The sequence below is a fragment of the Hordeum vulgare genome, chromosome 3H (assembly GCF_904849725.1).
Source record: "Hordeum vulgare subsp. vulgare chromosome 3H, MorexV3_pseudomolecules_assembly, whole genome shotgun sequence".
NCBI classification, from domain to species: Eukaryota; Viridiplantae; Streptophyta; class Magnoliopsida; order Poales; family Poaceae; genus Hordeum; species Hordeum vulgare.
In genome coordinates, this window is record NC_058520.1 from 435392295 (window position 1) to 435406147 (window position 13853).

The 13853-nt window shown below is 43.2% G+C and overlaps 1 protein-coding gene across 1 annotated transcript; it reads left to right on the forward strand.

Annotated features, from left to right (window-relative positions):
* Positions 1–1365: 1365 nt before the first annotated feature.
* On the forward strand, positions 1366–10912 carry LOC123444123 (splicing factor SF3a60 homolog). Its single transcript, XM_045120741.1, has 12 exons — positions 1366–1746; positions 2269–2379; positions 2867–2971; positions 3732–3874; positions 5469–5565; positions 5795–5956; positions 6037–6108; positions 6198–6311; positions 7455–7532; positions 7633–7761; positions 9717–9863; positions 10470–10912. The coding sequence occupies exons 1-12, from the start codon at positions 1573–1575 to the stop codon at positions 10614–10616; spliced, it is 1479 nt and encodes a 492-aa protein (XP_044976676.1). The 5' UTR covers positions 1366–1572; the 3' UTR covers positions 10617–10912.
* Positions 10913–13853: the final 2941 nt, after the last annotated feature.

Sequence of the window (13853 nt, forward strand, 5' to 3'; positions counted from 1 at the left end):
GACAAGATTACATACCATACGCTCGCAACCTTTTAACCAGTGCACCCACTAATCGCCCCGCTCTATAGCTTCAAATAAAAGTATATATTTAAACTGGACCGCGTTCATAATGCATGAACATCGATGATGTGTGTTTAAATATTAAACAGTAAACATCCGCCGACCATTCTGTCAACTGGCTAACACACCATGTTTTAGGGGAAGCCACTTGTATCTTAATGTACTAAATTCACTCAGATCAGCCCCCATCTCATTTGTTTGAAGAGTATTAGGACCGTAGTGAAAACCTAACTTCACTGCATCAAACATCTCTGTTGACCTAAAAAATATTCAACATGGACAAATTTTAACAGAAGGACAAACCTAAATTATTTTCGGATCAACTAAAAATTCGCAGACCTAAATATATTTCCCAAAGCTACAGGAGCACCTAAAAATATTCAAACACCTTAATTCACAGATCTAAATATATCCAAATCTATGGAAGCACCTAAAAATATTTAAACACAATAATTCACAAACCTAAATATATTACACAAAGCTACGGGAACGGACGTTGAATCTCATCCTTGAAGTGTGCGAAGAAACAACGAACGACAATACTGAGAGAAGAACGACGAACGCAGCAGCCTCGACCACCTCCACCTCCACCACCACCTCCACCTCAACCTCCACCTCAACCACCTCCACCTCAACCACCTCCAGTACCACCACCAAAATGGTCAACACCATCACCACGAACTACCCCATCGCGAGATTGACGGTTCCTTTGACTCTCCTAACCATCTAGAATTCAACTACGATGGAAAATGAGGAAGAAATCAACTCACATTTTGTGTGTAAATCATAGTGTTTCCGGGTAGAGAGAGAAGCAAAGAGGAGGAGAGAAAACAAAGGAATGAAGGAGGAAGAAGGGGGGAGCGGGGCGACAGAGGCCTACCCGCCTCCTGTCGTCTTGGTGAGGCCGATTGGCCTTGTCGGCCACTAGTAGGCCGACTGCCTAGCCACCAGGCTGAATGGCCGGTCGTGAAATGGCCGAGCCAATCATCGGCTCCCATGTGGCTGATTAGCCACTAATCGGCTACGCCGTGGCTGACTAGATCCTTTTGTCCAGAGCAACGGCCAAGGCCGTATATTTTTGCAATTTTTTGAAATTGCATATCATTTGTGTAATTAAATAAAAATGCATTATTTTAAAAAATTAGCGATAATGTGGACCAATGAACGGGTGAACTCGTTTTTTTTAGAGAAACGCAGGAAACACAGGGAGTTAGCTGATGGGCCGGCCCAGCACGCGGGCAGCACGACAGCCAAAAAAAAACCGAGCGAGGGGTCGTCCCCTCTCGCTACCAGCGAGAAATAGACGAACCCGAGATTTCCTCTCCGGTCGTCCTCCCGACAAGTCCGTCCCGGGCCGCGAAATCTCAAAACCCTAGCCACGACGCGCTCCCCTCCCGACCTCCCTCGCCGTTCCCAGACTCTGCCGCGCAGCGTGACCCCCCGGGCTCTGTTGGTACCACACGGGGTACCAGCAGAGGAGAGGACTAGGGTGCCCTAGCTGAAGCGGCCGCCATGGCGTCGTCTGTGCTGGAGGCCACGCGGGCGGCGCACGAGGACCTCGAGCGGTTGGAGCGCCTGGCGGTGCGCGAGCTTCAGCGCGAACCCGCCAACGCGCGCGACCGCCTCTTCCAGTCCCACCGCGTCCGTCACATGCTCGATCTCGTCGTCTCCACTTCCGACAAGCTGGTACGCCTCTCCTCCTCCTCCGCCTGTCTCTCTAGGGTTTCGCGCCTGATGTAGTGTCTGTAGCTTTCGTGTAGTGCTTGTCTGCCGTGGCCAGAGCTTGGCCGCGTTGCATCTATGCTTTCTGTCGGTTAGGATTGGTTTTGTTCCATGTCACTTGCGATATCTTGAATTGAGGTGCCTAGGGTTGCCTGTGTGTTAGCTCCACCTGTTATGGTTTGGCGTTGGTCGACCCGTGCTAATTCTGGGGAATCCCGAACTCGAGCTAGATAAATTGATTTTTCGGCTTTATATTTTTTATACTCCCTCCGTTCACTATTATAAGTCGTTTCAGACAACTGAAATTGAGCTATTTTGCACGCTGTCTGTAGTATAGGATATATATATATGGGCAAGCGTAGATAAAATCACTGGATTATCTTTTGACTTTTATTTTCGTGCTGTTATTTCCCCGTTTTTGTTGTTCTAGGAATCGTCTGTTTTTCTTTCTAAGGAGATTTTGGCTAATACGACTTTCTTAATCAGGTGGAAATCTATGAAGACAAGGACGGTGCTAGGAAGGATGAGATGTCCACCCATCTTACCGCGCCGGTGCAAATTGACATCTTCCCCAAGTACTATGAAAGGCTGAAAGAGGTAAATAATCAACTTTAGCCCGTCTGACTCTGACCAAGAATCACTTGAGCACTCCATGGAACCAGACAGTTGAAATTGGCAAAAAGCTAGACAGACGGTGGATGCTGCAGTTCATGCACTGACAAAAACATTCCATACTATTGTTGTTTAGTTGGTAGTTCTTTCTAATAATTTGATCCTGGACTATCCCACCAAAATTTGGATGGTAGGAAACCAAATTATTCAGTGACTTTCTAGATTTTCTTAACGACATAAAAAAGCCAAATAATAAGATTAGAGCATGTTTTATAGCATCCTACTTGGAAATTACACTACTTACGTACTGGTTAATTTTCTGGTTATGTTATCCTGCACATCATCTCAACCATGACCCTCTGGTCGACACACGTGATGCAGATCAGAACTGGGTGTTATTGGAAAACTTGAGCTTATACTATTTCTTGAGTGGTGATTATTCTTTCATTTACAGTTTGTTGCATGCCTGCAGATTCGTGATTACCATAGAAGGAATCAATCTGCCCGCTTCGTCAGTGAAAGTGATGATTATGAGGAGCTACTAAAGGAGGAACCGACTATTGAATTCACTGGCGAGGTACTGTCCCGTATAATTTTCACTTAAGTAACCCTGCTTGAGATGATTTGTGCAATTGTTTAATCCTAAGCCATGTTGTGGTTTATCTGATTTTCTTTACCTGCGTACAGTTTTCTTGAGTTCTTTACTTGCATACAGTTATCTTGACTATCTACAGATATGCTAGTTTTTTGTAGTATATACATAGCTATGTTTATATATTCCTTTTTTGAGAAGTGAAATTCATGGCAACCTCATCTAGACGCCTTTATCTAAATTGTCTAGTACTGCTTTGCGCTGCCATACTTCGCTGATTACAATAACTGCCAAAATTGGTGTAAATCATCAATAAAGTCTGTCTGCTAGGAACTACTTAGCTGATTATATTAAGTGCCAAAGTTAAGGTAAATCATCAATAAAGTATGCCTGCTAAGAACATTGTAGTGTCCAGTAGCACCCTTGTTTTCCTTTTTACTGCAGCAGTCTTGAACTCGAGGATATCTCTATTGTGATACGTGTATTTTAATTTCTGCAGGGTTATTTGATTCCTCTTGTAGGATCACGGTGCTATGCATGGTAAGATTTAGGTTAATGACAAGATACTAGATGGAGCATGATAACTTGAGAACCAATCACTGCTCATTTATTGTTAGTATGTGCATTATCGTGTAGTTCTAATCCACATTGAATGTTCATCCCATTGGCGCTGTTTATGTTTATATGCTGTTCTGATCGCAGTCACTTTTAAGTTTGCTAATGTTCTTGCTTTGTGTTTTGATAGGAAGCATTTGGCCGGTACTTGGACTTACATGAGCTCTATAACGAGTTCATAAATTCAAAGTTTGGATCACTATTGGAATACTCAGCATACGTTGGCACTTTTGCTCAGACTGAAAAAATTGCACATAATCTGAAAGCTACCAGGTATGTTATCAGCATATTCTCTAAGACCGAGTACATATCTCCTGGCAAGAGCTTATCTAAAAATGCAATTCTACATCCATCTTAGATATATTTCCCTTAATTTCTTCTTGTGTTGGTTAGAACTAGGAAGGCCAATTCCTGACCAAATGGGACCCCAAAAGGCATACCTTCCCAGCCAATCCAGCTTGATTGGTATTCGGTATCGTAGCAACAAAATAATCGCGTAATGGATGCCATAAACCAAGGAAATGGGAACCCGAAAATCTGTAGCATGCAGTAACAACCCTGTCGAATACGAGTGCCCACGATGAAAAGCTCATGGCATGAAGTAAACATTAGCCCCGTTCACCCAATTTCCAGGTGCATCCCACTTGGTGGCAACTCCCAGGTCTAAAACATGAACTGGAATTGGTAAATGCAATGGACAAGCAAGAGTAGTCTGGTTCATTTGCCCTGGTGCCCCTTTGTGGGTGGCAACTCCCAGGTCTAAACATGAACTGGAATTGGTAAATGCAATGGACAAGCAAGAGTGGTCTGGTTCATTTGCCCTGGTGCCCCTCTGTGGGCTTCAGAGCTGTGCCCAGGGCTCGAGGGATGAACAGTGCTTTTTTTTGGGGGGGGGGGGGGCTAGCACAATAGGTAACAGAAAATTACAATTCATGGGTAAGCAACAAATTATTTCAGTAGAGAGATTTACGGTATAGTTAGTGTGAATTCTGGAACAACATGGCTACTTTATAACAAATGACAGAGGAGGCTAATCAATCAGCACCTTTACAAATGATACGGTTAGTGTCGACACTCTGAGAAGTAGGTGAGTAATGAAGGCATGAATCAGTAGGCAGTAACCACTGCCCCTGCCTTGGGTACACATGGGAAACAAACTGTTACTGTTGGGCCTATGAAGCAGAACTATAAAAGCAGCCAGTGCATCAAACAAAAACTAGAACGCAACTAGTCCCATTGGACACTGCTCTCTGTGCACACAGGAAGGAGGCTGCTCTCCTTCCCTCACATTCTCACCCACTGCCTCTTTCCATCGAAACCTCCTTCACATTAACTTGCGCCAATGATGTTCCCCACACTAGGCGGGATCACCCTTGTACCTCAAGCTCCAGCCAAGCCTACTACCTCCTTGCTGGATGCCACTCCCGATGGCATTGCCACACCACTTCTTCATCCTGATGTGCTTGATACCAGATTGATAGTTTTTTATCAGGTCAGGATTAGTCATGTTAGGATTCCCCTTCCCTTTGCATCGAGCTTGAATTTCCAATATACAAGGAGCTATAGGTTGTACATGAATCTCAAGTTACGTATAAAATATTGTCTTCTGTTATCCCTGAACTCCCTCTTTTCCTCTGCAATCTGTTCATTAAACTAACAATATAGTGTTACCTAAGAATACCGTGTTCACTAAACATAACAGGTAACTACTAGAGTGGTGGGGTCGTAGTAAGATCTGTATTCAAGTATATGGGGTTAATTAAAATTTACTCTTAGCATGTCTAACATTTGTTTGGTTAATTATATTTTTGTAAGTCCATATATTTCTGTAAAGATGATTTATCTTCCATTTTCTTCAATTTGTCAGGCCATACAAAGAATATTTGGAGCATATTTTGGAATATCTGACGTCATTTCTGTATCGCACAGAACCATTGCAAGATATTGAGAAGATTTTTACAAAGGTCAATCCTCTTGTACATTTTACTATACTGTCTCTCTACTGTGGTCTGTGCTCACACCTGCTTATGTGATGACATAGTGTATCACTTGAGACTTGTTATATACTTTTAGGTAGATCTCACTGAGAATACATGTACATAGAGCTAGAAAGAATCACTATCATCCACATAAAGGTTCGCACTTCCATGATAAGTGACAACTGACAAGCAATTAGTGTCTACACTTGTGCAGCTGGAAAGTGAGTTCGAAGAACAGTGGGCCAACGGCGAAGTTCCTGGATGGGAGAATAAGGACTCAGAGAAAGAATCCGTGTTACATGAGTCTGCAGTAGACCTTGATTACTACAGTACTGTTGAAGAGCTTGTAGAGCTTGGACCAGAAAAGTTGAAGGAGGTTTGATCTTGTAACACAGTTCAGGTTCTTTTTTACTTCATCCTTGAAACAGCCTTATTCAATAACGTTTTTTTTTCTAGGCTCTAACTGCTCGGGGATTGAAGGGTGGCGGCACTGTTCAACAACGTGCTGAGCGACTTTTCTTGCTGAAGGTGACTACCAAAGGCTGTTGCTAATCTTATTGTTTTTATGGCTATTTATCAGTCCTTCTAAATTTATCACCATGCACGTACTTTTGCAGCATACACCCTTGGAACAACTGGATCGTAAGCATTTTGCCAAAGGTGATGATTTGAAGAAGGAAATTGCTTTGATTGAAGTGAAGATGAAGCGCTTATGTGAGATTCTCGACGAGGTCAGCTCTTCCTTATTCCTTTTATATGTGTTGTGCAGTAACATTCGCAGTCAATTACCATTTCAGCATTTGTAGGTTAGTAAGGTAATCACAGTCTGAGGAATGGCCTGCGGATGCTCCCACCATGTAATGAGCCATCTTTTGGTTTATTTGTACATAGGTTAGAAATAGGATGGTCATGAATAGAAGCCACCATGTAATTATATCCTATTCTCATGGGCGTACTCAGTGCTGAAAGCTCCCACACAAGGCGGGGTCTGGGGCATGGAATTTCTAGACAGTCTTACTCTTGCATAATAATTCTACAAGGAGGCTGGTTCGAACCCAGGACCTCCAGCCACAAGTGGGGGACTCTACCACTGCGCCAGGCCTGCCCTTCAAATCCTGTTCTCAAGAAACTTGTCAAATCCTTTTCTTGATAAAATCTATTCGGAAGGTAAAGACTAACCTAGTTTGGGGCAAATCGCTAAAAAAAAACTGTATTGTTGGATAAGAACCTAAACCTGCCAACTGAGGCCTTGAACACAGATGATGGGATGGTACATTTACTCTCACTTCCTCTCATCTTCTAATTGTGATTGTAGGCATGTGAAATATTGTGGTTGTCAATTCATCCTATTCCTAAATCATTAAGGGTGTCACATGGGTGACTTCACATATGATCTCATGTTATGAGCGTCAAAAAGCGTCTAATATTTTGATACGGAGGGAGTATTTGTTAACCTGGAAATACCCTAACTTACCCCAGAATCTCAAACATCTATCAACCTATCTAAAAGTGATCCTCAGCATGATGTATAGCAAGTGAACAAAATGATTGAACAACATCTATAATGAAGACAATAGCAAAAGTTGCCATTGCGGCATCGCCTGATTGCTGCTGTCACCAATGCCATGATGCACCTTTTCAATAATGTTCCCTACAAAAGTGATCATTGGTGAACCAAAAGCTCGTACTGTACCATGACTAATCCTACAGCTAGATTTTGAACCAATGTTTCCATGTGTACGGAATTCTAGCATGATATACTTTTTGGGATATAGTTTATGAAGTTTCCTTTTATCTTGGTAGGACTACCAGTCATCAGCATTGTTCAGGACATGTTCTTATAATTTGATGTTTATCTTGTTTTTTGTGTGCAGGTCATTGTAAGAACAAAGGAAAATGCGGAGAAGAAGCTGACTTTGACCTATGAAGAAATGGAAGCAGAGCGGGAAGAGGTACTTAGTTTCTCCCTTAACTTCGACTTACTTACATTTCTTCTGTTTAGTAAAGTACCGTTCTGTTCTCTAAATTTCTATCTTCTGTGACTTCTTATAGGAAGAAGTACAAGCTGATAGTGAAAGTGATGATGAAGACCAACAAATCTACAACCCCCTCAAGTTACCCATGGGTTGGGACGGGAAACCTATACCTTATTGGCTCTATAAGCTTCACGGTCTTGGTCAGGTAACCGGCCTTATCTTATCACTGATAACTTAGCTAGTTACTCCCTCCATTCCATAGTGTAGTGCGCACACACTTTTTGAGATTTAAGTTTGACCATAAATTATACCATTGAAAACTTCTTTCGAATACAAATTCATTGGTATCATTTGTATGACACATAAGCCCCACTTCATTGGTCAAATTTAAATCTCGAAAATCGTGTGTGCACTACATTATGGAATGGAGGGAGTATCATCTATCCTGACTTTTTTTGGCCTTCGGTCTACATCAGTGGCTCATCTTACTGTTTTGCTGAATATTTCCATGTCATTTCATTACATGTTCTTCCTACACGAATATATCGATCGTCACTTAATGTTTGTGACTGCCAATTAATTGACTGATGGGCGATGGCAACCGGGCGATGGCAACCGGTATAGGGCAAGTATGGTTGGATACCACAACATGCCACATGTTCGTTAACCTAGTTTGACTAGTTTGGCTTCGTTGCCTAACTCTTGTCATGCCATACTTTCTTAGTCTTGTAACCCCACTTTTCAGTGGCACATTTCTAGACAAACATCGCTTAGAGCATCTCCAATAGATGGTCCAAAATTTGGCGGTCCAAAACCGAAGATGTAAAATTTGGACCGCCAAAAAGTGCGTTTTGGAGCTCCAAAAAAAGCTCAACTCCAACAGATGGTCCAAAAGAGCAACTCCAATAGATGGTCCAAAATGAAGCTGTAAATTTCTTAAAACGACAAACTACTAGTCCATTCAACATAGTTCAAACATCAAATTCAACATAGTTTCATACATGAACTTCAACTACTACTTCAAACTACTAGATAAACTACTCCTCATTGTTGGAGCTGCGGAACTGCTCCCAGAACTCCTCCTTCTCCGGGTCGTCGCACCCCTCCTCCATCGGAGAGCGGTGGAGCGGCGGCAGCGTGCGGCCGGAGCGGTGGCGGATGGAGCCCTGGGCGGGGCGGAGCTACGGGGCGGTGGCGGACGGAGCCGTGTGAGGCGGAGCTGTGGTGCGGTGGCGGACGGAGCCAGGCGGGGCGGAGCTGAGGGGCGGCGGACGGGGCGGGGCGGACGGGGCGGGTCGGAGCTACGGCGGGCGGGCCAGGGCCGGGCGGAGTTGCGGCGGACGGATGGTGTGGTGACGCATGGGGCGGCGGCGTGCGCTGCGGGCGGGCGGCGGGGCGGCGTGGAAACAGCGGCGGGTTGTGGGGGCGGCGTGGAAACAACGACGGGTTGTGGGGGCGGCGGACGGGCGGGAGGTCGTGAGCGGGCGGGCGGGAAAGGAAATGAAGTGGTGGTTGGGCGTTCGCGGGCGGCGGCTGTTTTTGGACCAGATGCATCTCGTGATGTAAATTTGCACCGCGAGGTGTTGCATTTTACATCACGAGGACGCCGCGGTCCAATTTTTTTTACATATGGACCGTTTGTTGGAGCTGCGTTTTTGGCCTGGTCCAAAAGTTAGTTACTTTTACATTTGGACAATCTATTGGAGATGCTCTTAAGAAATAAGAGGTAGTCATCAATTTGTTAGCCACAATTTTTTTGGCTTGCCACAGTTTGACACTGTTAGATGTGGCAATGTGCCCATATTATTTATATCAACTAATTGATCTTGGATCAGCTTTGCTGGGTGTCAACTAATTATATATGTTCTGTAGTTTGAGGAACTGTGGACCAACAAATGAAGGTTCACGTTTTTATGATTTTATCTTTCTTTAATACTATTATCAAAATGATGTTTGGAGCTACAGAATGGCATGTTTCCAAAGATGAATGTTAAATTTTAATATTTGATAGCTTGCACATAGTTTCATCTATTATTTGTGTTTTACCTGTGTCAAATATTAGACTCGACTTGAACATCAATAGCATCATTGCTATTATATGCCAAACACCAGCATCAAATTTGGTACTGGACCGCTCATGTTTGAACTATTTCTTCTCAGGAATTCAAGTGCGAAATATGCGGTAACCACAGTTACTGGGGGCGAAGGGCATATGAACGCCATTTCAAGGAGTGGCGCCATCAGCATGGGATGCGATGCCTTGGCATTCCTAATACTAAGAACTTCAATGAAATTACATCCATTGAGGTACACCTGGCATTTTTTTGTTTTCTTGTTTGTGCGATCTCTTGCTTGCTGTACTGTCTTTAGGATAATGTTTGCAAAATATTCTTCTCGGCTCTGGGTAATGTACATTGTGAGAAGTGCCTGTAACTTAGTTTCTTTGAAACTGGTAGTCACCCCTTTTGCTTGCTTCAGGTTTTTGCAAACTTCATAATGTTGGATTAAACAGTAATTTGAAGTTAAGTTTAACTGTCCTCAGGGATACATGAACACAACACTTCTATTCTCTACCATGCTTATGGTTGATGAAGCACCCCCCATGTTTAAATAATTTAAGGCATACTTTGGTTAATCACATGGATAGAAGTCACGAAACCAAGATATTAATCGAGGGAGACCATCGTTTCCATTGTATTAATGTCTTGGACTAAGAGATAGTAAATTATTGTTGAGTGTTAGTCCATAATTGCTGAAAGAAGGGAGATAGATGAGGGAAAGGGAGAAAATGTCATTGAATTTGATCCATAAGTTGATCTGAATCATATTGAGCGTGTGCTGTGTCACGTGTTGTTTCTGTTTGGTAATTTGTTTTATCACGAAGTCGCTTTGACATCTGATTTGTGACACCAGGAGGCGAAGGCACTCTGGGAGAGAATACAATCAAAGCAAGGGCTGAACAAGTGGCGGCCAGACTTGGAAGAAGAGTATGAAGATAAGGATGGAAACATCTACAACAAAAAGACCTATACCGACCTCCAGCGCCAAGGCCTGATATAGAATTCTGGATGTGATTCTAGTGCTTTGGAAGGAGCGTGACTCTAAAATCGCTGCTCTACCCTTTTCTGTTGATACCTAATGACCTTGATGGTCTTTGTAACTTTTTATTAGCTTACATTATATGTAGCCAGATGGTACCTGGGAGTTAAATTTCCTTCTTCGGGTTACATTGCATATTCTGCTTTGCTGGTCAATCTTACTCAGTTGTCTTGGTTTATTCGGCCAAATCTCCTGTTTCACTAGTGTCAACCTGGAGAAAGTAATATTCTATAACATAATGGTGATTGGAGTTTTAATGCTTAAGTCAGCGGCGTGGGACGAAAGCTGCCTGCTGTTAAAAATCTTGATCTACGGCGTTTTGGTTTGAAATCGTTTTTTTCTTCCAATGTGCCTGTTAAAAATCTTGAACTACGGCTTTTTGAGTGGGCTCAGCTTTGAGTTATAAAATAAGTTGCATTATTTCATCATTAAAATGTTACCATCATTTGTACAAATCAAAAATGGTCATCTTTGCATGTTCATGATTCTTTGACAAAAAAATTCATACCCCAGAGGTACAAGAAGGTTCAAGGAGCGGTTATTTCTGAAGGGATCCAGAAGAATAATCTGAAACGATTTCAAAAGAATGTAAACAAGATACATAATCATTGCAGCTCCAGTAAGAAATGAACGAATTCTCATGTCAATTTTGTTTTGCAGTTCAAAAGTATTTCTACACCAATGATTTTTGGACAGTGCCATGCGTCCGTCGGATAATAAACCTATTAGATCGCCGCCTCAGCGGCTGTCAGATGCCGTTCGTTCTACTGTCCCATCCAATTGAGAACTTTTGCAACAGCTAGCTTATTGCGCGGCCAATTTTTTTGTTATAACCTTTAAGCCAAACAAATTGCAGATCCGACCCCAATTTTAAAATAAGCTCAAATATAACCTCTTTGCGTGACGCCAACGTCCCTGACGTCTAGGTTGCACTAGAGACGCCAGAGACCGTGGCGTCTGGCACGGGCCCCGCTCCATTCCCCCTTCCGTTGACCGGCTGACGTGGCAAAGGGACCAGACGCCAGGGGCCATGGCATCTGGTCCCCGACCAGACCCAAACGCCGCACACCCTGGCGTCTGGCCCGATAACTGCCACAGGCCCACCCGTCGGGTCTTTCTTCCTCCTCACCCCTCCCCCTCTCTCGTTCTGGTTCTCTCGCGCCCCCATCTTCCTCCTCACCATCCCCCCTTGATCTACTCCCTCCTCCACCAAAACTAAAAGATCGGAACCCCCCCCCCCCAGTTTCATTGAGGTATTCTCCCCCAAACTATCCAATTATTTTTTGTTTTAACATTATATTTTGATAGTATTTTGGTATATTAGGTTATGTTAGATTAGATGATTTTCTCTTAGTTTTAGGGATTGTTTAGGTAGATTTTATGTAGGTGTATATTGAATATGTTGAATATGTGTATAGTTGAATATGTATGTGTAGATTACATAGTTAGGCATATAAGTATGTGTAGATTAGATTATGTAGATCTTAGTTTTAGGTAGATTATATAATTGAATATGTTGTGTAGTTAAATATGTTAGTTGATGATATGTATGTGCAGGTGTTAGATGTTAGAGCATATATCTCCATATGTGGTTTTGGTAATTGATGACAATTTCTATAGACTAATGGTTGCCTTAAGTTATATTTATAGATTTGTCCATAGGCACTTTTTGAAGTCCATGTGTTGGGTTCAAGGAGTTTATATGATGACCAAGATGGTATTCAAGGTATTATCCAAAGAATGGTCATAGAGACACAAGGTTGATCAAAATCTCAGACAAAGAGTAAATCAAGATGATCAACACACAAAGCGTACAAGATGTATCGAGAGGGATCAAGTGATCCCATGGTATGGTAAGCATTGTCCATTACGTGTTTGTGTACTAACCAATGGTCTTCGTGAGAGTTCTATGTGGGGGTTAGGTGTGTTTCCATGGGCTTGCGTCTAGAGGAAGATCTCATACAACCCATGAAGGATGACGTCAAGTGGTGATCGTCATCAAGATTGCGGTGTGCAAGTTCAAGTGGATCAGCACGAATATATCATGCTTGAAGCTTGCCGTCCATTGTGGTGGCAATGGACTTGTGAAGATATGCTGAAGAGTGGCTCACCCACAGTGAGTATGGGGGAGCAATCAACTAGTCTTCATCAAGCCAACGCAATCAAGAAAGGTGGTCCATCTTGAGGAAGCCAAGATCATCATCATCTAGCTCAAGAGGATGAGGTGCAAGGTATAGGTTTGCCCTTGATAGGTTTTCTGTTTTAGGATAGATTGCTGTACTGTCAAGGGGGGCTCTCAAGTGAGTAGCTTGATCATATCGTTCGTTGAGAGCTCAAACCATTTGCATCCTTGCATCATACTTCTTGGTTCTTGTTTGGTGTTTCTCTTTGTGAGTTTTAGAGCTTATGGTCATCTTCATGACAAGCTCGAGTTCATCGAAAACGGAGTCCATATGCATCTTCTATGATGTTTTCGATGTTGGGAGTTTTTACCGGTCTTATTTGAAGAAGGGTTCTCACCATTTTCTTATGGCCTTTTTCTCACTTGCTTCTTATTGATATTTCTATCAAGATTGTGTTAGCCCATGTCGTTAGCTTTCCAACAAACTTGGTTTCGTTGAAATCGGAGTCCGTATGCGAAAGTTAGAGCAGATTAAGTATCCAGCGGTAGTACCGCTCCTGGTGCGAGCGGTAGTACCGCCCCCGGAGCGGTAGTAATTTCTTACTACCGCTCTGGGTGGGCGGTAGTACCGCTTTGGGACGGTAGTACCTCTCTCTGAGCGGTTGTTCTTCGTCGGACTTTTTGCGAAGACTTTCTCTAGAGGTAGTACCGCCAGGGCTAGCGATAGTACCGCTGTGCTCGGGCTGTAAGTGGGGGTAACGGTCTGATTTATTCCCCCACTATATAAAGGGGGTCTTCTCCCCCCTTGGACTAAATCTATCCGTTGAGCTCGTGTTCTTCCCCCATTGTTGACCTTCTTCGAGCTTGTTAACTCTCAATCCCTCCAATGATTCTTGCTAGTTCTTGAGGGAAAAGAGAGAGGAGATGTAGATCCACATTTCCACTAATCACTTTCTCCTCTAAGTGAGGGGAACCCCTTGGGTCTAGATCTTGGAGTTCTTCGTGTTCTTCTTCGTTCTTCCTCTCATTTTCCTCCCTAGCATTAGTTGCTTTGGTGGGATTTGGGAGAGAAGGAC

Excerpts from the sequence above, each read along its gene's own strand:
- LOC123444123 (XM_045120741.1), top strand. The coding sequence starts at position 1,573 with ATGGCGTCGTCTGTGCTGGAGGCCACGCGGGCGGCGCACGAGGACCTC. Across the intron at positions 5,957-6,036 it reads GACCAGAAAAGTTGAAGGAG|GCTCTAACTGCTCGGGGATT; the intron begins GTTTGATCTTGT and ends TTTTTTTTCTAG. Across the intron at positions 9,864-10,469 it reads ATGAAATTACATCCATTGAG|GAGGCGAAGGCACTCTGGGA; the intron begins GTACACCTGGCA and ends TTGTGACACCAG.